The following is a 22,533-nucleotide window of genomic DNA, read 5'->3' on the forward strand; positions in this document are numbered from 1 at the left end:
AAATGAGAAGCATTTATCCCTTGGCTTCTGTATCCCAAAAGCTAAGAGTAGCCTTGTGGCTGTTATCACCACCTCTGCCACCACTGTGTCCAGGCCTGAGTGCCGAGCATGCTCGCTGAGCGAAACACATCTCTGCTCCACATCTCCAGAGCAGGAAGTGAGGGGTGAGGTACAACCAGACTGCACTAGCATCAAGTTGTTTGCAAGTCTGTGCACCAGCCTAGCTTTGGTATCTACAACAATGGCTAGAGTAAGAAGTGGGGCCGGAGGATGCTGATGACAAACTAGAGAAGCAGAATAAAGAAACTGTGCAGTTAGTTCCAGAGCCTACCAATTCCTCTCCTAGGCAGAGAAACCAAAGTAATCCTTCCTCAAGTCTAAAGAGACAAGGGTAAGGATGTTCACCATATCACTGTTGGTGGCAGGCATCCATTGTTAGAGGAATGGAAAAGGGAAATTCCCTAATGTACACAATGTATATTCACAAACACATCAAAGTCAATCACTAAGCCAAACATGAGGAGGGAATGGGGTGGGAATTGGGTAAGGGCTAATTGGGTGATGTGTTCATATATGCCTCTACCATCTTGTACTCCATTAAGATATATGAGTACAATGCACCAATAAAAAGAAAAAAAATCAAATACAGCCATGAGAGTGGTAGAAAGAACCGCTGGAGTAGATGAAATTGCCTAGAAAGAATATATAAAATGCTTTTGGAAAGGCTAAGGATTTCTACCCCCAAATATTAAGGCATTATCAAATGCATGCATTAATTCATTCAACAAATGTTGGTTGAATACCTGCTCAATGCCAAGCAGAGTTCTAGGGAAAGGTAGACAGCAATGTTCTCACTGGTTTACACTAAAGTCAAGGGAGGAGACTGGCAATACATAAGTAAACAAGCAAAAGGAATTAGGGTAATAATAAGGTAATAAACAGAGTAATATACTAGAAAGTGTCTGGGCAGAAGGGGGAGGTGATACTTTAGACAGTGATCAGGGGAGGCCCCTTCTGGAAGTGGGTATCTGATCTGAACTACTAGTGAAGGCGTCAACCTCTTAATGATGTGGGCTCAGTTCTCTGTAGCCCCACACACCTCAGCACTACTACTGGTGAGGTCTCCCTGAGCGGTGCTGAGTAGTGTCGAGGGGATGAACTCTGGAGACAGATTGCCTGCATTAGAATTCTCGTCCAGTTGCTTGTTCACTGTGTGACCTTGAGCATCTTACATCAGTGCTCTGTGCTTCTACTTCCTTGGCTGTAAAATTCGAATAATACAAGTATTTGCCTTAGAGGCTTTGGTTATATTTAAATTACTTCATATTCATAAAGTATTTGTAATAGTGTCTGGTGTTTAGTAAGCACTTAGAAGTATAAATCAAAGTGTTATCTACATCACTCTTCTTGTCTAAGGCACACGAGATTGTGTTTGAATGGATCTAACATCAGCCTCTGTTGCTTTTCCTTCAGGCAAGCCACTTGGGGTGACATGTAATAGCTCAGATGTATGCTAATCAGAAGGAAAGGCTGGTTTAGAATATAAAATGCATAGAGATAATTGACATAAACATAATTAGTATTCAAGGTAGTTCATTTATCCACTCTCATAGAGGCAATTTCTGTCAAGTCACGTGAACAAAAGCCAATAGTGAGGCAGGACTTTGACACAAAGCCTAAATCAGCTATATGAAATATCTTGGTGAGGGGTAGTCCTAGAAAGCATTAATGTTAGCTATTACAGAAGTTTTCCTAGCGTTTTCTGTTTGGGCCATGGTGGGAGGGTTGTGAACTGTGTGTCTTTCATGAGCAGAGAGCACACACAGTGGTGTATGGATGAGGTTCCCATCCTGGAGCTCTGTGCTGGTTGGCCCTGGGGAAGAAATGAGCATAGGTAGAAGGAGAGAAAAAATTAAGAAAAGCAAATAGAACCAGCTGTGAAATTCCCTCAGCAAGTGAAACTCTAAGAAACTGAGGGCTATAGTTCAACACTGTGGTTTTCTGAGTAAATATGATTCTCCCTCTGCTGGAAGAGAGAAAATTAGAGGGCTTTGGAAAGAAAAAGGGTTCCTGGTGAGAAATGATGTGCCAAGGAAGGTTATTTGAAGGGTTACATTGCCTGGATAGGGGAAGTACAAGTATTTAAGCAAGGGTAGAGGGAGCTGGGTATTTAGTTCTCTTTGGTTCTTTTGGTTCCAAATAGACTCTAGCCCTTGGACCCATGAGTTCCAGGCAGCTTTGAGATCTCCACAGAACCGTTCCTTAAGTGGCCAGTGGCTGCTCACAACTCCTGGGCCTGCTAGAGGTAGAAAGGTATAAAGGAAAACATTTCCATTCCTCACACTTTAGTGTTGTGGACTGTCAGGACCATTTCATATGGATAAGCTCAGGGAGGAGGGATAAGAGGAGAGAAAAGAGAGAGAAAAAGAGAGCAGAGAGAGGAAGGGGGAGGGGAGGCGAAGCCAGGGCAAGGCACTTAGGGGAAATATTCTTCATTCTTAAAAATGTTTTGTTTTCCCTACTATTTTGAATTTTAAGAAAGAAAAGAAAAACAGCAAGGAGAGGTAAAGAACCATTTATGTGACACATTTTCAAACTTGGGCTCCTTTTCCTATATTTCCCTGAAATCGTGCCTACAGAACTGTGATCTAAGTCTTTTAACAGACTCCTGAGAGCTTGTCTTCACCCACTGGCTGTGCAGGAGATGGTAGCAGTGTAGCAGCAGACACGTTGTTTATGGTTATCCAAACCAACACCTTCCTTAATGAGAAAGGAAGCAATAAAACAGAAGTAGTGGACAGGCCAGCTGGGCTAATCAGCCCCGGCAAGAGGCCCACCCTCTAAAGGAGCTGGAGTCCAGGAATTCCAGATCTCATCTACTCAGAAACCAACCTGCCTCAGGACTTGAGAAGAGCACAGCTCAATACGTACCAGAACTGGCTCTCTAGAGTTGGTTACAGAGCTGGATAGCTTCAGGAAGCTTCTTCACCCTAACCCGACACAGAGTTCTTCCTTGTCTCTCCGCAGTCTCAATTCCTTATTGTAGGTATCAATGGTTAAGGTGAGAGCTCAGTATCATTCTTGTTTCTTCCACCCTTCCTGTGTGGTTTCTGTCTCTGAGCTCACTTACAATATTAGATGAGGAGCGCTCATATTGATTCTGTCCTCTTTTTCCTCCCTGCCCTTCTCTGTGTCCTCACTCTGAATATTTCTCCTTCGTCCTGCCTATAATATATTTCTCCTCCAGCCTATCCTCCACACGGAAGCCACTTGTTAACTTCAGAAATCCCTTCCAGGCTTAAGACCCTTCAAGGGTTCCCCACTGTCAGACACAATACTCAGTGGTCTGTGCTCACTGGGAGGTCTGCTTGATCAGCTGGGGGATGTGCTACAAGTTACTTGTTTCTGATAACTCTGAAAGCAGTGAGTGACTCACAGGTTAAGATGCTAACTGCTTAATTTAACTTGGATCTATCTCTTCTGCTATCTCTTCTCAAGACCTATGGTCACTACACAGAATGGACTCACTTCATCTACGTGACATTGCTGTAGGTCTTTACTGGTTACCTTCTCCCCTTTTCCTCCTCTCATGTACACTGTCTGATATTTTTTCAAGGTTTATTTCACATGCTACTTCCTCTGTGAAACATTCCTTAAGCCTTCAGGAAGTTATTTCTTCTATCCTCTGGGTTCCAATGTTCTTTGGACCTATCTCTGACCTCAAATTTATTATATTTAATTGCAATTTTCTATATTTCCTTTTTTATGCTCAATAGAAATATTTTAATAATTACTTTGCTTACTAAATATTTGTTAAATAAATAAGAGGGACAGAAAGAATATTTTACTGATGAAAAGGCTAAGTTTCAAAAAAGGTAACTAAGAACCTCACGATAATCGAGGCAAACACCAAATGCTCCCAGCTCTAATTCAGGCTCTAACTTAAGGAACGGTTCTGTGGAGATCTCAAAGCTGCCTGAAACTCATGGGTCCAAGGGCTAGAGTCTATTTGGAACCAAAAGAACCAAAGAGAACTAAATACCCAACTCCCTCTACCCTTGCTTAAATACTTGTACTTCCCCTATCCAGGCAATGTAACCCTTCAAATAACCTTCCTTGGCACATCATTTCTCACCAGTTTTCCTGTTTGAGGAGATCCACAAGCTTCTGGTGAACTAAACTGACTCCATATTTAACATGTCCTTCTTAGGCCAGACAAGCTGAGCTATGCTGAGCTCAGTCGATCCAGTATCTCATCATATTCTTCTTGATTTATTTCTTCTGTCTAATGTACTTTCTGTCAGTTTCATTTTTTTCTGTGTAATTTCTTTCTATTATCGCTGTTCTGTGGTGCCATGTTTGCCCACTTTCTTTGGTATCTAATCAATTTTTAATTTGTGGCTTCTGTTTCTGTGACATTTTTCAGGATTTAAAATTGTATTCTCTGCTCTTGTTATCTCAAACCACAGAAAAGCAATTGAATGTAATTGCAAAAAAACAAAATTAAAATAAGAATGTCTATAAACAAGATAAAGTCACTAGGGAGGCAAATAAATTATGAACATATGCAAGAAAAATAGAAAGTTTCACAGAGTCCCAAAGCAATGCCTACATTCAAGAGAATAAGTGCTAGTAGAGAGATTGTAAAGCAACTATTTGCATTTAAATCACTCTTCCTCCCTTTCCCAGTCCTTTTCTGTGACTAACCAATTCCTCAGATTTACTGTATACTTTCAAGTCAAAGTCTCTACCAGCCTCAGTGGTAATTTTACTGTTGCTCAGGACAAACCCTATAATCTTCCCATTTCCATGTTGAAACTTTGGAAGATCACATCAAGTTGCCTCTGCCTCCTGAATAAGCATTTTGCCCTAAACAGAATTTTTTCCCGAGGCCCTTCCTCAAAGGGTCCATAGGCAGCACATTTCTTCCCACTGTACATTCTCTTGAATATACTAAGACCTCATTATACATTGACAAAGAGCCTGTGCTTTTGATCATGAAGCATGAATAGAGTCCAATGGATAAAGGCAAACCCTGAGAACCCCTGTGCTTTCCACAATGACTTGCCTAAGATCATGATCCCTAACTTTCTCTAACCCCTCATTCCTAGGGCATCCACTCCAGATTACCCACTGATTATTGATGTTCTTTCACCAGGAAAATTCAGTATTCTTTTGTGAAAAATTTCCTTTCTTTTCTTTTCTTTTTCTTTGTACTGGGGATGGAACCCATGGTCATTGTACCTCTGAGCTACACCCCCAGCTCTATATTTTAATCTTTTATTTTTTTGAAACAGGGTCTCACTGAGTTGCCAAGGGCCTCATTAAGTAGCTGAGGCTGTCCTCAAATCGTGATCCTCCGGTCTCTGCCTTCCAAATGCTGGGATTCCAAGCGTGTGCCACCATGCCCGACCCTCTTCTGTGAAAATTCCCTAATCCTGAATGATTGTAAAGGTAAATATTACATGGGTTATGAAGTACATGGCTAGTAAGGATGGAGATGCAGAATGTGCAATGATGTGTGTGGGCTCTGGAGTTAAATGGGCCTTGATTTGAATTCTAATTTTACGACTTAGCAAGCTCTGTGGCCTTGAGTAAATTACTGGTTTCTTTAATGGATTAGTAACACAAAAATGAATATAGTTACTATATTTTTGTAAGTCAATGTTTAATTTTTTTTTTTGGTGGTACTGGGGATGCACTCCCAGACCTATTTTATATTTTTACTTGGAAACAGGGTCTCTTAAACCAGAGAGGCTGGCTTCAAACCTGGGCAATCCTCCTGTCTCTGCTTCCCAAGCGCAGGGATTACAAGCGTGCACCACCACACCCAGCCAATGATGAATTTTTTTTTATAATTTAATACATTTAAAGTCAAAATATTCTTCACAATATCAACTGGAACAGCTATTGTTCTTTTGATTATATAGTCTATAATTATTTGTACTTAAGAATCAAGAATGCTGTCAACCATAATCCAAAGAGATTATCATCCCATTTGTCCAGAAGTCATCTGCACAACAAACTCACCTGCTCAGAGTTTACCCAGGGACCGAAAACTAAGGAGCTATGGATTCTACACAATAAAAACAGATGCTCAGAAAATAAAAAAATCAAGAATATCAAGGTTAATGAAATGACAATGACTAAAGCTTTGGGTGAATTTTGTGACAAACATACTTTTGGGGTTAGACCTCCTCTAATACCATTAGTGTATTTGAAAGAGAAGAACCACATATGCATAGCCAAGTGGAATCACAGAGGCTAATTTACTGAAAAGCCTCTGGGCTACACTCCCAGACCTATTTTATATTTTTATTTGGAAATAGGGTTTCTTAAGCCAGAGAGGCTGGCTTCGAACCTGCGCAATCCTCCTGTCTCTGCCTCCCAAGCGCAGGGATTACACACAGCCTACAGGGCTGTCTAAATAAATATCTATCTATTCAGCACTACACTGTAAAGTTAACAGCAGGTAAGGTTCTTCTATAATGTGAAAAGCAGAGAGAGTATGCATAAAGTGAATGAGAGATTTTTTTTAATACATTTACTATTTTATTTTGTCAATTCACCTGCCCCTTCCTTTGTGCTTCCTCCCTTTAACATTTCCTGCCAAGGGATAGGGACGATGGTAGGCAATGCCAAATTGAAATAAACATTCAATGTTTTTGGAATACATTACTATAGTCCTCATTTCCCCTTTAGTTGTATTCTATGGCCCTCAAGAATAACTTTTTTTTTCTCTTGTCTGTTTTGATATGCTAAGAGGCTCAAGTAAGTGAGCAAACTGAACGTTTGGTTGAGATTAAAATGATTTCTTTCTTATATTTTTTTTTGCCTGACTTTCATGGTGCTGCAGTTAAAATATATTAAAGGAAATGACATAATATCACTGCTATTGAGACTTCAAAAAAGTCAATATTGAGCTGGGTGTAGTGGTGCAGGTTTGTAATCCCAGCATTTGGGAGGTTGAGACAGGAGGATTGCGGCGGTTCATGGCCAGCCTCAGCTACATAGTGAGGCCCTTTGGAACTCAGTGAGATCTTGTTTCAAAATAGAGAATACAAAATAGGGCTAGGGGTGTAGCTCAGAGGTCAAATGCCTCTGGATTCCATCCCCAGATCTGCAAAAAAAAAAAAAAAAAAAATCAAAAAAACAAAAATAGGGCTGTTGGTGTGGCTCAGAGATAGAATGCCACTGGGTTCCATTCCCAGTACTGCAAAAACAAAACAAAACACAAAAGTAAATATTTATTATAAATCATAAATAATGATGATATTAACAAAGGAATAATAATAGTAACATTATAAACCATATAATCATTTCTTCTACCCATACACATCTACTACCAGGAATTCTCTCATCATACCTTAAAAAGAACTAAATAAATCAGAGGAAGTTTATCCTTTTTTTTGTGTGTGTGGGTCTGACGATGGAACCCAAGGGCATTCTACCTCCGAGCTATACCTCCTGCCCTATTTTTATTCTTTATTTTGAAACAGGGTTTCACTAAGTTGTGGAGGACCTCACTAAGTAGCTGAGGCTGTCCGCAAACCACAGTCCTCTGGTCTCAGTCTCTGGAATGCAGGGATTACAAGTGTGCGCCACCACACCCAGAGTTTATCGTTTAGGTGTAAAACTACATGTCACTTCCTCTAGGAGGACTTCCTTGACTTCCCTTCCTTTACAGAGATGGATACTTTCCACCATAGGATCCTGTAACACCCTATTATAGGAGTCATCACATTCTACTATCGTCACTTGCTTCATACTTTTCCCACTAGACTAAAAGGTCACCAGGATAAGCATCACATAAGTCTTGATCATCATTTTATTCTCAGGGGCCTGGAAACTACTAAGGAATGTTATAAACAGTTGACAAACAAAGGGATAGAGGGAAGAAAAAAGGAAAGGAGGAAGAAACAAAATTTTTCAAATACGAAGGAAGCCAATTGTTCAGTTTACTAAGTATTCAAAATGCAATCATATGGACAGAACTTTTGGAAATACTTCCCTTATGGCTGGGATTTCACCAACTCCTTCCTGTGCTTATTGAATTGCTGAAAATAATATCAAAAAGTGTTACTTCCTCCTCTGATTCCTCTAGGAGATGAAGACACAAATCATAGAGTCCAAATAACTTAAGCTAAAGTGGTTCTTCTTGGTTCTTATGTCATCGTTTTGGAGTTAGCCAAGCTTTCCACAATATACCATCTGCACTGTGTCTGCCCTGTGAGAGAAATGTCTTTCACTTTCCCATCTGACTCTTTCCTGCATTATAAGATGCTCAACTCTTTCCTTTGACTCATCTCCCAATATACAGATGATTGTCCTTATCCTAACGGAAGGAGCCATCCAAAGGAGTGAGTTGTCCAAACATATCTCTATTTAGCTTCCAAAAGTTTCATGCAGATTTTCATATAACCAGATAATTTGCTCACTGCTTAGAAAACTGAGAATTTTTCTCTAAGTGGCAGTCCAAATTTGGAAACCACAGATGTTTTTAGCAATTGAATCATTGACTTTCTGATGCCAAAAATATCACCTATCATATTCTCTAGGGTTCAAAGCAAGAGAAAAGAGAAAAAAGCCCCCAAAAAACACAAGTGAAGGATAAAGGTATCATGAAGCTTCTGTAGTCACAGAAATTATTATTAAAATAGCTATAATAACAGTAACAATAATATTAGCAATAACAACTAGCATTCAACAGGAATTGATCAGAGTCTCACGTGACTTTCCTAATCTCTCTAAGAGGGAGAGAGCATAGTGTTCTTAGTATCTTAATATTATAGAGGAAGAAGAAAAATCAAAGAAATCAAGTGACTGGCCTAAGGCCACACAGCTTATATTCCAACTGAGGCCATCAAACTTGAAATCCTGTGCTCAAACAATCTAGCCATAGATTTATCAAACCACTTCTACATGGCTCCATTATATGGGAAATCTACCCTTTTCCAACCAATATGGGCCTGGAGAAGGAGGTATGGAGGGGGTAGCACTATCATTAGGACTTCTCTTAAGATTTACTAAAAGAGAAGAAATGAAGATTCAACTTCTAGCTTTTGGTGGAGTTCCAGGTATGTAAACATTAAACCTTACTTGGCTCATCTCTAAACTGGTTTTTATGAGTTTGCAAGAAGGACACTGGGTCAGTCTGCCCAAGTGTGCCTTCTGACCCCCATTCTCGAGTCCCTGCACCCCCTTGCCCACCCAAAGACTTAGGAACAGCCAAACAATTTTTCAACAATCAAAGCTTGGCAACCCTGCTCTTGTTCCAGCTCTCCTCTCTTCAGGGAAGGCACATCCTGGGCTGTGGCAAGACAGACTCTCATCCTGGAGGCTGTGACAACTGGGTCCACGTTGCTGAAGACAACAGAAAGGCTGCTCAGTGAGTCCATACTCAGAGAATCTGAGCCCACAACACTTCCAACACACATCCAGTTAAGGTAATATATGGAAAGGGCTTCGAAAAAGAGAATTGAGGAAAGAACTAGTCAGGGAAGTGATTTAAGGCCCACTAAATGAAACGAGGAGGATAGAACTGTGCCAGATAGTATTTTCCAAAAATTACTTCAGAAATATTTCTGGTCCTATATGCTTTTCCAGAATCTTGCCATTCCTTCATTAGGAGGATTTTATTTCTTCTCTTTTAGGAACTGTATGGGTGTTGGTGGCTGCTTCAATTAGTAGAATATGGCTGAACTGATGCCCTGTGACCTCTGAGAGTGAGTTAGAAAAGGTGGTATAAGTTTTCCTTAATTTCCTTGGCTCTGTCTTGGGCATCTGACTTTAGAACCTTAGGAGAAAGCCCAGGCTACATAAAGAATGTGCTTGCAGGTGTTCTGGCTGTCAGACTCAACTGAGACACCAGCTGGTATCTGGTATTACCTGCTAGACAGGTGAGTGAATGGCCTTCTGATAATTACAGATGCCAAGCTTTGAGTCACTCCAGTCCCCACAAATTTTAACTGAAGCTTTAGACATTGTGCAACAGAGACAAACCATTCCCACTGGGACTTGTGAGAATTCCTGGCTCATACAATCCATGGGTATAAAAAATGGTTGTTTTATGCCTCTAAGTTTTAGGGTAATTTGTTGCACAGCAAGAGATAACCAGAATAGGAACTTTAGCCTAACAGTCCTCTGGACATGTTCTGCTGTTCTGCTTTTGATAGCAAGAAGGTGACTGGGGGCCCTGTTGCTAAGTCTAGCCCTCTCCTTCCAAATGCTTTCTTCATATAGGTCATTTCTCTTAGAGGCTCCATTATTCTTGCCAGTAATGGTGCTTTACTCCCCATCCCATCAGACATGTTTTTAAAGGTCTGCATCTCAGTGGTACACAGGATCTTATCCCTTTTCCTTAATTTTCCTCGTTCCTAGCTAAAGCAGAAGGTAAGCTTAGTAACTATTCCGGGGTTTGAATGTTTTGTGATGGTTAAGAAGTATGCAGTGGTGGAAGGTGATGGAACGTGGGGAGAAAGAAGAGCCTTACTCCCTATTCCTCTGACTTAGTTTTAGTCTAAAGCCACACTTACCTAATAACATGAGTATAGTTAGAACCTTCACTATTAATGCTACTCTATTACTTCTAATGACAACTGCTTGACTCAAAATTGGAAAAGCCAAAATAGACAGATTTGGCTATCTTGTATACTGTTGTAATATAAACCCTTAAAACAGTGCCTGAAATATAGTAAGCACTCAATAATGTTGGTTTAATTAAATAAGGAATGAATGAATGAATGAATGAAAATGAATGAAAGAAAATTCCTCCTTCCTTCTAGAGAGCAATATCCAATATTATATTACTATAGTGAGTTTAGAAAGTTGTAATATTCAACAGATCGACATTCTATTACATTAGGCAATATGTTCAATCTTCTTAAAGTAATAAAACTTAAAACTGAGTTCCTTGAAGGAAAAGGCCAGAATTTATTCCATCCTGTATCCTCAACATCTGGCACTTTTCCTGGTACTTGCTAAGTGATTAGTAAATACTTTTTACTAGTTGAATGTCAAACACACAGAGAGAAGAGAGAGAGAGAGAGAGAGAGAGAGAGAGAGAGAGAGAGAGAGAGAGAGAGAGAGAGAGAGAGGAAAGAGAGAAAACGAACGCTGGTAGAAACATTTCAAATCATTTAGCTGCCCTTTTTAGTAGACTGCAGTGACAGAAAAGGATGCTTCCAATGTTTCTGGTCCCAGGAGGAATCAGACTGGGATGCAGGAGTCCATTAAGTCCTGAGGGGTTTCAGCCTCTAAAATCCCTTGAGAACAAGAAGGTTCAGGAGGCTGCTTGTAATCTGATACAACATTGGTATGAATACAAATAAGGTACAGACTTCCACTTTATCTCTCAAAGATCATTTTCTGTGATTTCTTCAATACGTTTTTAAATTCAGATCTAACTTTATACCTGAGCAATTCATTAGTTTGTTTATTTATCTCATATTTACTCAAAAGATCACTGGATATCCACAGGGTCTCCATTTCATGACAGAGAACCTGACTGGGCAATGAAGGATGGGGTATCTTATAAAGGCTCACGGAAATTGTAGATCCTCATAATTCAAAATTGATGCATCCAGTATATTTCAAAATGTGATTCTAGGAGCTCTGATTTGGGTAGAACCACAAGACCAGTGGTTATTAAAAAGAGATCTCTGGGATTCACTCCAGCCATACTAAATTAGAGGGTCAGGAGTGAGACTGGAAACTTAATGAGCATGACTGGTGATTCTGAGTATAATCAAGACAGAATCATCAGCCATCCAAAAGGGTTTTGCAGAAAACTACAGGCAATTGCTTTTCCTTCCTCTTTAAAGAATGCAGATCTTCCTTGGCTGATTCTTTTTTTTCTTTTTTTTTTTGGTACCTGGGATATAGAACCCAGGGGCATTGTACCACAAAAGCTACAACTCCAGCCCTATTTTTTAATCTATTTATTTATTTACTTATTTATTTTGAGACAGGGTCTCACTGAGTTGCAAAGTGCCTCGCTAAGTAGCTGAGGCTGTCCTCAAATGGAGGCATTCCAGTCTCCACCTCCCAAATGCTGAGATCACAAGCAAGAGCCACACGGCTGGCCTTGGCTGATCTTAAATACCTAGGAATAGTATAAAATGGCTCAGAATTGTCAATGGCTAAGACCAGAATTTCACTGAATGAATGTAACCATTCTCTTCTTAAACTGACCTCAAATAATCCTTTGTGAAAAAATATAACAAAGTAAACCTGTTCTTTCTTTACTAATCTCAAAATTTAGAAAAAATTATTAAAAATATTTTTTAGTAATACAGAAAAAATATAAAAAATTTAATTCTGAGCTGGACATGGTGGTGCGTGTTTGTAATCCCAGCATTCAGGAGGCTGAGACAGGAGAATGCAGGGTTCACGGACAGCCTCAGCTACTTAGTAAGGCCCTTTGCAACTCAGTGAGGCCCTGTTTCAAAAATAAAGAATAAAGCCAGGCGTGGTGGCGCACGCTTGTAATCCTCACGCTTAGGAGGCTGAGCCAGGAGGATCGCACAGGTTCAAAGCCAGCCTCAGTTACTTAGTGAGGTTCTCAGCAATTTAGTGAGACCCTATTTCCAAATAAAGTATAAAATAGGTCTGGGTATATAGCCTGGAGGTAGAAAGCCCCTGGGTTCTAACCCTAGTACCACAATAAAAGAAAAAGAAAGAAAGAAAGAGAGAAAGAAAGAAAGAAAGAAAGAAAGAAAGAAAGAAAGAATAAAAATATGGCTGGGGGTGTAGCTCAGAGGTAGAATGCCCCTGAGTTCCATCCCCAGTACTGCAAAATAAATAAACAAACAAACAAACAAACTATAAAATAGGGCTGGGGTGTAGTTCGGAGGTACAGTGCCCCTGGGTTCCATCTTGAGTACCCCCTCCAAAAATAAGAATTAATTTTGAATGGAAGACTAATTTGGGAAGATGAAGATAAGTTGATTTTTTTAAAATTCTGATAAAAAAAAAATTGGGTAGAGGGTGTAGCTCGGAGGTTGAATGCCCCAGGGTTCCATCCCCAGACCCTTAAAAAAAACCTCTGATATTTTTCCCATGTAGAGTCCTTATTTTAAAAATGCTATGCTGTGTTTTAATTAATTTTAACATACATACATATTTATTGGGTATTGTGTGATATTTTAAAACATGGATACAATGTGTACTGATCAAGTAAGGACAATTAGTATTTCTGTGTCTTTATCATTTCGCTATGTTTAGAGCCTTCAAAGGCTCCTCCTGTCCTATTCCAGTTCTTTGTAGAATATATAATAAGCTATGTGAACTATACTCACCCAACTGTGCTGTAGAACTCTAGGACTCACTTCTCTTATTTAACTGTGTTTTGGTGCCTGTGACCCAGCTTCCCTTTATGTTTTCTCCCCTTTCCTCTTCCTATTCTCTACTAGTCACTATTCTATACTCTTCTAGTTTGAGATCAATTCTTTTAGCTTCTACATGTAAGAGAAGACAGGGGATACTTGTCTTTCTGTGTCTGGCATATTTCACTTAATATATTGCCCTTCAGTTCCATCCATTTTGCCACAAAATTACAGGATTTAATTCTTCTTTATGGCTGAATAATATGCCACTTCATATGGAATGCTAAATAATTTCTTTATCCATTCGTATGTGCATGGACAGATGGACCCCTCGATTGATTCCATATCTTGGCTACAATACATAGTGCTGCAATAAACATGGGTACAGATAGCTCTGTTATACAGAGAGCTCTGTTATACAGACAGCTCTGTTATACAGAGAGCTCTGTTATACAGAGAGCTCTGTTATACAGACAGCTCTGTTATACAGAGAGCTCTGTTATACAGAGAGCTCTGTTATACAGACAGCTCTGTTATACAGACAGCTCTGTTATACAGACAGCTCTGTTATACAGAGAGCTCTGTTATACAGATAGCTCTGTTATACAGATAGCTCTGCTCTCATTTGCTTGGGATGTATATCCAGAGGCAGCATAGCTGGATCATATGGTATCTCTATTTCTAGTTTTTGAGGAACCACCACACTGTTCTCCGTAATGGCTATATTAATTTCTATTCCTGACAACAGTGTGTAAGAATTCCCTTTTCTCCACATCTTTGCCAATAAGTGTTAAAATAGAGAAGTTTCTAAACATTGATATAGCACATATAACCTTGTTTGGATTTGGAAGACAATAAACAATCATCACTTGAGAGAGGGAGCTTTTGCCCATGTCCATCTGGACTACAGTATTTCACAAATTTTCTACCCTATTTCCATAGTGCTGAAGACCAGCTGGGAGCCTGGGACCTCTTCCTTGTCTTACCCCCAAACTCAATCCTCTTCTTCCCAGGATACTTTTACTCACTTTCTGAATTTTCCTAATCTGGTCAGAGAGGGTGTCTAACAGGCGAGTTTTCAGGAAGTCCATCACTTTGACCACCCGGCCATCAATGTAGCAACTGGAATAAAAATAAAATATGAATCAGATAAAATCTTGATAAAAGGACTACAAATACACTTCTCTAACCAGAGGTTTCCTGAAGAAACAGCCCAGGGCTTCAATCCTGAAATGTTTTGATCCTGGGTACTCTACAAACAAATAACATTCTCCATTTCCACCTCTATTTGTGAGATAATATTGTGATTTTTGAAAACTTTGTCACATGAAACCTCATTGCTTGTTTTGTGTGAACTGACTACAATTCCATCATATAAATCAGATAATACGAAAAATCTTACTGGGGAAAGTGACTTAACACTCATCTCCTACCCATCCCTTAAAGTAATAAAAGTACATGAGAGTATCAAAGGATTAGACAAATATTTTGATAGGTTTCTATACATTTAAATAAAATGAATACCAAAGCAAATATCTGATTTAGTTCAATCAGATGTTTCCAGTCTCCAGCTCACTTCCTGACATAATAATTTAGTCAACTTTCTCCCCACTACTTTGGTATCAACAAATGAGGGAATTAATGAACAAACAAATAAATACATGGTACAAATTCAAATCTTAGAGTCATCTCCAAAAATAACAAAGAGCTAGTACCCATTGGTTTTTGCTTTTGGTCTGGTTTTCATTAGGTAGCTTATTGAAACATTAAGTTGTGCTGATACTATGTTGTGAACAGTTGATCAAAACAGGCTTACCCAGCTTATGGGACTCCTCTGTAAATCCTTTATTCTGAAGACTAAGCTGAGGCTGGCCTATGGTTAGGTGACTTTTACTACTTCAAATCCCCCCTTATCTCCATCTTTGTAAAATTCAGATTTGACTAAATTTCTTAATGTTTATAATTTCTGGTTGCCTTTTCTAACCTTCTAAAGTCTCCTTGCTTGATGGCTAATGATAGATGTTTAATATTTTTAAATAAAATACCCATCAGTACATGTCATAGGATTACATGAAGATTCTTTGTTTAATGTTCAGTCCCCATACTAACATGTGATATGCTTAGGTTTTACAACACTTTTATCATGAAGCAGGTGCTCTGGTTGAAGTGAGGGTAGGTAACAAGTCTCATCTAGTCAGCCTTCCTTTGGCCTCCATTACCTCCTTAAGATATTTCCACGGAATCAATGTTTAAATAATTGGTATGCTGGAAAAACTACAATTTTTTTTTTGGTGGTACTGGGGTTCCTGAAAACCCTTTTACCTCCAGGCTACACTCCCAGACCTATTTTATACTTTTATTTGGAAACAAGGTCTCTTAAGCCAGCAAAGCTGGCTTCGATCCAGCGCACTCCTCCTGCCTCTGCCTCCCAAGCATGGTGATTACAAGCATGCGCCACCACGCCTGGCAGAAAAAACACAATTTTAAAGCCAGAAACATCTGAGTTCAAACGCCAGATCTGGTATTTACTATGGACCTCAGTTTTTTTTTTGTTGTTTGTTTTTGTTTTTCTTTCTGAGGATTGAATCCAGAGCACTGTGCATGCTAAGTGTTCTACCACCATACTACATCCACAGCCCATTTTAAATTTGATTTGAGATAGGGTCTTCCTAGGTGGTTCAGATTGGCCTCAAATTTAAGTTTCTCTTGCCTCAGTCTCCTGAGGAGCTGGGATTACAGGCATCACCACTGGACTCTGATCAGTTTTCCTATTCTTTTGTTGTTGAGGAGAACTACTAAGAATTGAACACAGGAGTGTTCTAACCATGGAAATACACCTCCAGTCCTGTTTAATTTTTTAATTTTGTAACAGGCTCCCAAAGTTGCCAAGGCTGGCCTTGAACCTGTGATCCTTCTGCCTTGGATTCCAAAGTAATATTAAAGGCCTTTGCCACCACACCTGGCTTTTTCTTTTTTAATTCTTCAAAGAGGGATAATATAACTATCCTCAGAATTGATTACAAAGTAAGGAGATAATAAGCTTAAAGTTCCTAACACACAGTAGGCACCCAGTAACTCATAGTTATTTTCTAATTTTCAGCTCACAAATATGGGGCTATAAGGAATAAGGGACTGACTAATGCTATTAAGTATAGAAAATCCTAAAAAAGAGGAACTGCTGTCTCAGAGTGGACATAATTTTTAAAAACTTTGATGGTTATATTAGGGAATAAAACAATGATACGACATTTTACCTCATCCTTGGTTCAAATTCACTTAACATTTATTATATACAACACATAGTGCCAGGCCTGTCCTTTCATTAAGATTTCTTACAACCTCTCCACATTAGTACTTCACCTCTTATTTTTTTTCTTAAACCGAGATAGGTGATAACCTGGGCATATTGGAACAGAGTAGTGTTAAAATTTTAAAAATTATGCAGTTAGCCTAATACATAGTTGAATACGTAAATACTTGTTTCTATGTTATATAGTGACTATATATGACAAACGATAATCATTCTTTATTACTTAATCAAGCATATTATGCTTTCCTCTTCATTAGTTCTCCAATAACTACAGAAAAGATCAGTGTTTGAATTTTTTTAATGCAACACATATAGTTTAGTACTTATTGAGATAAAAATTCCAGGTATTTGTGTGTGTGTGTGTGTGTGTATTGTACTGAATATTAAGATCCTATTTCAAATAAGAAAAATAAAAATAAAAGAGGGCTGAGGGGGTGTAGCTCAGAAATAGAATACCCCTGGATTCAATATCCAGGTACTCTCTTTCTCAGGCATGCATGCTGGCTCGCTCGCTCTCTCTCTCTCTCTCTCTCTCTCTCTCTCTCTCTCTCTCTCTCACACACACACACACACACACACCTTAGGTATAACTTTTCAACATGTAGGAGTTCCTGTGAATACTCTCATTTGCCCTCCTAATCCATAGCCCATAGTTGAATATCCCTTCATTCCCCCCCCCACCTTCCTCTTATCCCTTTTCTCAAGTACACAGAACCTGTGGTTAAAAAATACTGATTCAATCCATTTTGCCACTTACTACCTAAATGATATTGGATTCCTCATTCTTTCTTTTTTAGCAGTACTAGGGATGGAACCCAGGGCATTCTACCTCAGAGCTACACCCCCAGCCCTATTTTGTATTCTTTATTTTGAAACAGGGTCTCACTGAGTTACAAAGGGCCTCACTAAGTAGCGGAGGCTATCCACAAAGCTCAATCCTCTTGTCTCAGCCCCTGGGTTTCCCATTCTTTAAGATGGGTTTAAAAAGTCCAAACCCATAATATTTTCACAGGATCACTTTGCTAGTCAAAAAAGGGAAAATGCTGGTTATAGAAGCTGGCACATAAAAGGTATTCAATAACCAAATCTAGAGCCGGGCGTGGTGGCGCACGCTTGTAATCCCAGCATTTGGGAGACTGAGACCAGAGGATCGCGGTTCACGGACAGCCTCAGCTACTTAGTGAGGCCCTCTGCAACTCAGTGAGACCCGGTTTCAAGATAAAGAATAAAAAATTGGGCAGGGGGTGTAGCTCAGAGGTCAAATGCCTCTGGGTTCCATCCCCAGACCCGCAAAAACAAACAAACAAACAAACAAACAAACAAAAAACCCAAATCTACTCTATCAGTAGATCCAAGGTAGCAGAAACTGACTAAAAGACTCTTGGTTGGGATGAGTAGATGGAGCCTCTCCCCAGAGAAGAACATACTTATCCACTGTAGAATTTGAAGGAGGTAAGTAGAGACCAGCAAGAACAGATTCTAGACTCCTGGCAGGTGGGAAGCAAAGGGAAGTCTGCTCCCTATTAGAGTCCACTCAGTGGATATAACAGTCTGTTTTTCTTGACCTAGAAATAGTCCAATTCCTCCCATGTGACACATGGGGAAAGAACTCCAATAAAATCTTTTGCTTAAGCTTTTTAGAGTGGATTATTGACCTCATTTTTAACCTACCAAGCTGGATTCAATCATTCTCAGTTGATCCTGAGCTATTCCTGAGTGCTATAAATTAGATTGGAACAAGACCTACAGGTAGGTAAAGCAGTTAAAAAAAAGAGTAATCTTAATAGTGCAAAAAGTTACATAAGTCTAAAAAAGAAGGCAAAAACGAAGTAAAAGTAAGAAGCTATAAATGAAGAACTAATAAAGCTTCTAGAGAGGGCAGGAGCAAGGAAGTCAATGATGAGAAGATTTTGGATAACATTGGTGCCAACACACATAGGCTAGTCAGATAAGGGTACAGATTTTCAAGGGAGATGAAGAATTCTGTTTGAGATATCAAAGATATACATAATATCAAGAGGGAATTATATACCAGGTAATGAGAGTTGGTTGAAGGAATTACGGAAATATGATGAGACAGGAAATGTCTCTAAGGGCTCTTCATCATTAATAAAAAATGGATGATGCCACGGCTATAGAGAAGCTCTCTAAGCAAATCAGGGAAGTTAATGGGGGTGTCAGAGAGCCTTAAAATGCTTCTCAAATAGGTCCAAGGGTATCACCTTCACCTTTGACCAACTTTTATTCTCCTAACCTGACTATTAAGCATCTTTTTAATAACCTCAGTCTGAGTCCAATTTACATTTGAGTGTCAAATAATCCCCATATTATATTGTGAAAGTTTCAGTAATTTAACTTGCAGTCCTAAACTCATATTTATATTGAACTATAAAAACAGGAACTTTGGTTGTCAACATTGGCTATTGCTCTTAAGAAAGGGGGTTGTGCAACCATAAGATATGAATCTGACACAATCCTCAATTTCTTTCTTGAATACCTTTGAACCTTTGTAAATATAAAGCTTCAAAGAAAACATTCGGCATGGACAATCTGTGGCTATTTGAAACATTCCTAAAGCTTTGATTTTGATAGTGGCTCTTTATAGTGACAGATCCAATATACCACACAGAGTTGGGAATAGAGATGAAGAAGTCTGTGGTGACCATTTGAAAACAATAGATTGTTAAAAACAATAACAGTGATGATTTCTTTCTTTTTTAGGGATGTGCTAGGAATTGAACACAGGGCTTCATACATACTAGGCAAATGCTCTACCACCTTAGCCTTGGTTATGGTAATTTCTAACAAAGACTGGGCGAAAAGAATTACAAGTGAGTATAATTTAGTGGTGATTTGGGGCCAACTCTCTGCTTCTCTTTCTCATTGGGAAGATAAATATAATTCTTAGCTACCCACTGGTCTTAACAAGAGTTAATTAATTTAGTAATGGCTACATAGGATATTGAAGAACAAATAAGTCAGAAGAAAATAAAGAAAGGGGAAAGAGGTTTTCTCAATCAGAGATACTATGAAAACTTTTACATAAATCCTGGCAGAATCACCTAGGCTGACACTTTTAGGTGAATCCTCCTCCTCTAAGCTTTCTTAGAATTTCAGCTTCTCTTAGAATCATACCACAAGTAGCTGAGCTACTCAACTGAAAGTTGAAGACAAGAAAGGCTACTCTACAATAACCTTTTGACAGCTATTACAAATGCAATGATTTTGAAACATTTGTGCGTGGTCAAATAATCTGTCTTGGTCAATGATAATGGCTTTCACTTCTGTCTCCAGAGTGGCAGGCATGTTAAGCATACAGAGAGATATACATATGTATGTAAGGGTATACAAAGTAAATGGAAGCACTTGCCAATTTATTCACCAACTCTATTATCCACCTGAGTTTTAAATTTAATTTCTAGTATAATATACTTCATCTTGTTTTATTTGAAATGGTGCCCTTTATTTTTATTATAAAAATAAATGGTCATAGCTGGGCATGGTGGCGCATGCTTATAATCTCCACGCTTGGGAGGCTGAGACAGGAGGATCACACAAGTTTGAAGCCAGCCTCAGCTGGCTTAAGAGACCCTGTTTCCAAATAAAATATAAAATAGGTCTGGGAGTATAGCCCGGAAGTAGAAGGCCCCTGGGTTCCATCCCCAGCACCACCACCACCAAAAAAAAAAAAAAAAGGTCATTATAGACAAATTAGAAAAAGAGTACAAACAAAATTGAAATATAAAATGAAAAATCACCTAGAGCCTAACACATAGAGAGCGCCATTGTCAAAATTTTGCTGTATACTATTCCATAATTTTTATAAATCATATACATAAAATTTTCTACATTTAGTTATTGGAAAACTATTACAGATCTTATTATCCTAGCTTATAAACTTAAAACTTTACCAACTGAGACATCTACGCCCATCTTACAGGGATATTGACAAGTGTTAGGGCCTCCTGGTCAAAGCATCTGACTCTTAATTTCATTCTGGACATTTAGAGATCCTCTATCATGGTTGGATCTTACCTCCTCTCTGACTCTGCCAGCCAGGCTTTAATCCCAATGCTATTCCACTCACCCCATTCCCTATACCTTAGATTCAGTCTTCAGAATTGTACTGCAATTACTACTTAGGCCCATTAGCCTCTTTAAACATTTAATGAGGGGAGTTTGTTGGCTCCAGGGACAGCTGGTTTTGCTTACCTGGCCTTTCACTTTAAGAGGAAAAACCTTTGCCCCTTATTTTCTGACCCCTTCTTTTATTTCAGGTAATTGCATTAGTGCTGGCTTCCCAATGCTCAGGAATTTCCGGACCTATTTTGCTGCCTGCTGCTTTTAAGGAGGAGGGGGCGTCTGCTCAGAATTTAACACCCTGCCTGCTGACTGAGCAGGTAATTCCATAAAACCAGGGCATTCCCCACTGAAGGGGGATAGGCTTGGGTAATCAGTAGAACAACCCCACTGACCTATAAAATCTATTCTGACACCTTGAAGTCAAACATTGGAGAAAGCTGACTTGGGTCTCTAAATAGCTTTATAAATTGCACGTGCCCCTCCTCCAAAGGCCCTCACCCTGGGCTCCTGCTGAGCACATTCTTCATAACAGTTGCCATGGGGTTCTGAAGCTGCATGATTCTTCATCTTCTTTACAATGGTCAACCTTTGTATCCCATATTCAGAACCACTTTAGGTAGGAAAGCTTGGACGAAATGAATGCTACGATTAAAAAGAATGTTCCTAGACAACATTGGTACTTCCCTGACTTTCTTAAAACAGGTTGTATAAAACTGTGCAGTAAGCATACAATAGATTAAAATACTATAGTTTAGGAATTTGAAAGAATTTGTATTCTGGAAAAATCTTTTAGAAGAATGGTACCAGTAAAGGTCAGGATTGTGGACAATCCAACAGGCAAATAATTGTTATGGTTTGAGGAGACTGTCCCCAGGGACCTTTGGTAGACCCCTGGGAATACTTCTCCCCAAAAAACACAAAAAAACCCCACAAAAAGTATGGGTTCTTGTCCTGAGCTAAGGGTAGATATGCAATAGCCAGGACTCTTGCTGAAGATTTAAAGGAGTTTATTAAAAAGATGTAAATACAGAAGACAGTTACAGCATAATGAGGGGTGCTTCGAACGAAACCACTGAAAGACAAAACACGGAACAGACTTTTTATACACGACACCCTCCATCTTGTTCATGTAATTCTGATGTAGTAAAAGTCCCTGTCAGGTACCTCCCTGCTGCTTTAAGGCCCCGGTTCCCAATATTCTCTCTCCTTACTTCTTACACACTCTGGGTCATGAGTCTCAAGTCCAGACCATTTTCCCCCATGTATCCAGGTTTGTGTGTGGAGAGACACTGTAGCTTGGCAGAGGCTCAAACAGCTAGACCTTGGTCCCAATAGTGCTGATTAGAACTCTATAGAAAGGGGTGGGAGAGTCCTGCCTGTGTAGCTCCAGCCATGGGAACAAGTTCTGCGGAGGGCACCTTTGGGATTTTTCAGAGTAATAGCAGGTGATGGCACCAGAATTGCAGGCAGGAAAGGATCTATGTATTTTGGGTCTGAAACTTACACAATTTGTAGAGTTCCTCTTTAAAAAGTGATTAAATAAGCTGGGCATGGTGGCACAAGCTTGTAATCCTCGCACTTGGGAGGCTGAGACAGGAGGATCGCACAGGTTTGAAGCCAGCCTCAGCTACTTAGTGAGGCTCTCAGCACCTTAGTGAGACCCTGTTTCCAAATATAATATAAAATAGGTCTGGAGTATAGCCTGAAGGTAGAAAGCCTCTAGATTCTACCCCCAGTACCAAAAAAAAGTGATTAAATATATAAACCATGAAATTAATTTTAAAAGTAAATATTTATATAAAATAAAAATAAATC

General features: G+C 39.3%; 1 protein-coding gene across 3 annotated transcripts in view; it reads right to left on the bottom strand.

The window, feature by feature from the left end:
• The window catches only part of HPSE2 (heparanase 2 (inactive)), a gene marked incomplete at both ends in the record, with an annotated part of 666,883 nt that overhangs the window by 144,680 nt on the left and 499,670 nt on the right, over positions 1-22,533 (bottom strand). For all 3 annotated transcript variants that reach the window (XM_080694401.1, XM_080694400.1, XM_080694399.1), the window contains one exon: positions 14,354-14,447. In XM_080694401.1, coding sequence (XP_080550527.1) covers positions 14,354-14,447 — 94 coding nt within the window. The remainder of the gene's footprint in view (positions 1-14,353; positions 14,448-22,533) is intronic.

Source organism: Muscardinus avellanarius, assembly GCF_963383645.1.
Source record: "Muscardinus avellanarius genome assembly, chromosome: 4".
In the NCBI taxonomy this organism is placed as follows: domain Eukaryota; kingdom Metazoa; phylum Chordata; class Mammalia; order Rodentia; family Gliridae; genus Muscardinus; species Muscardinus avellanarius.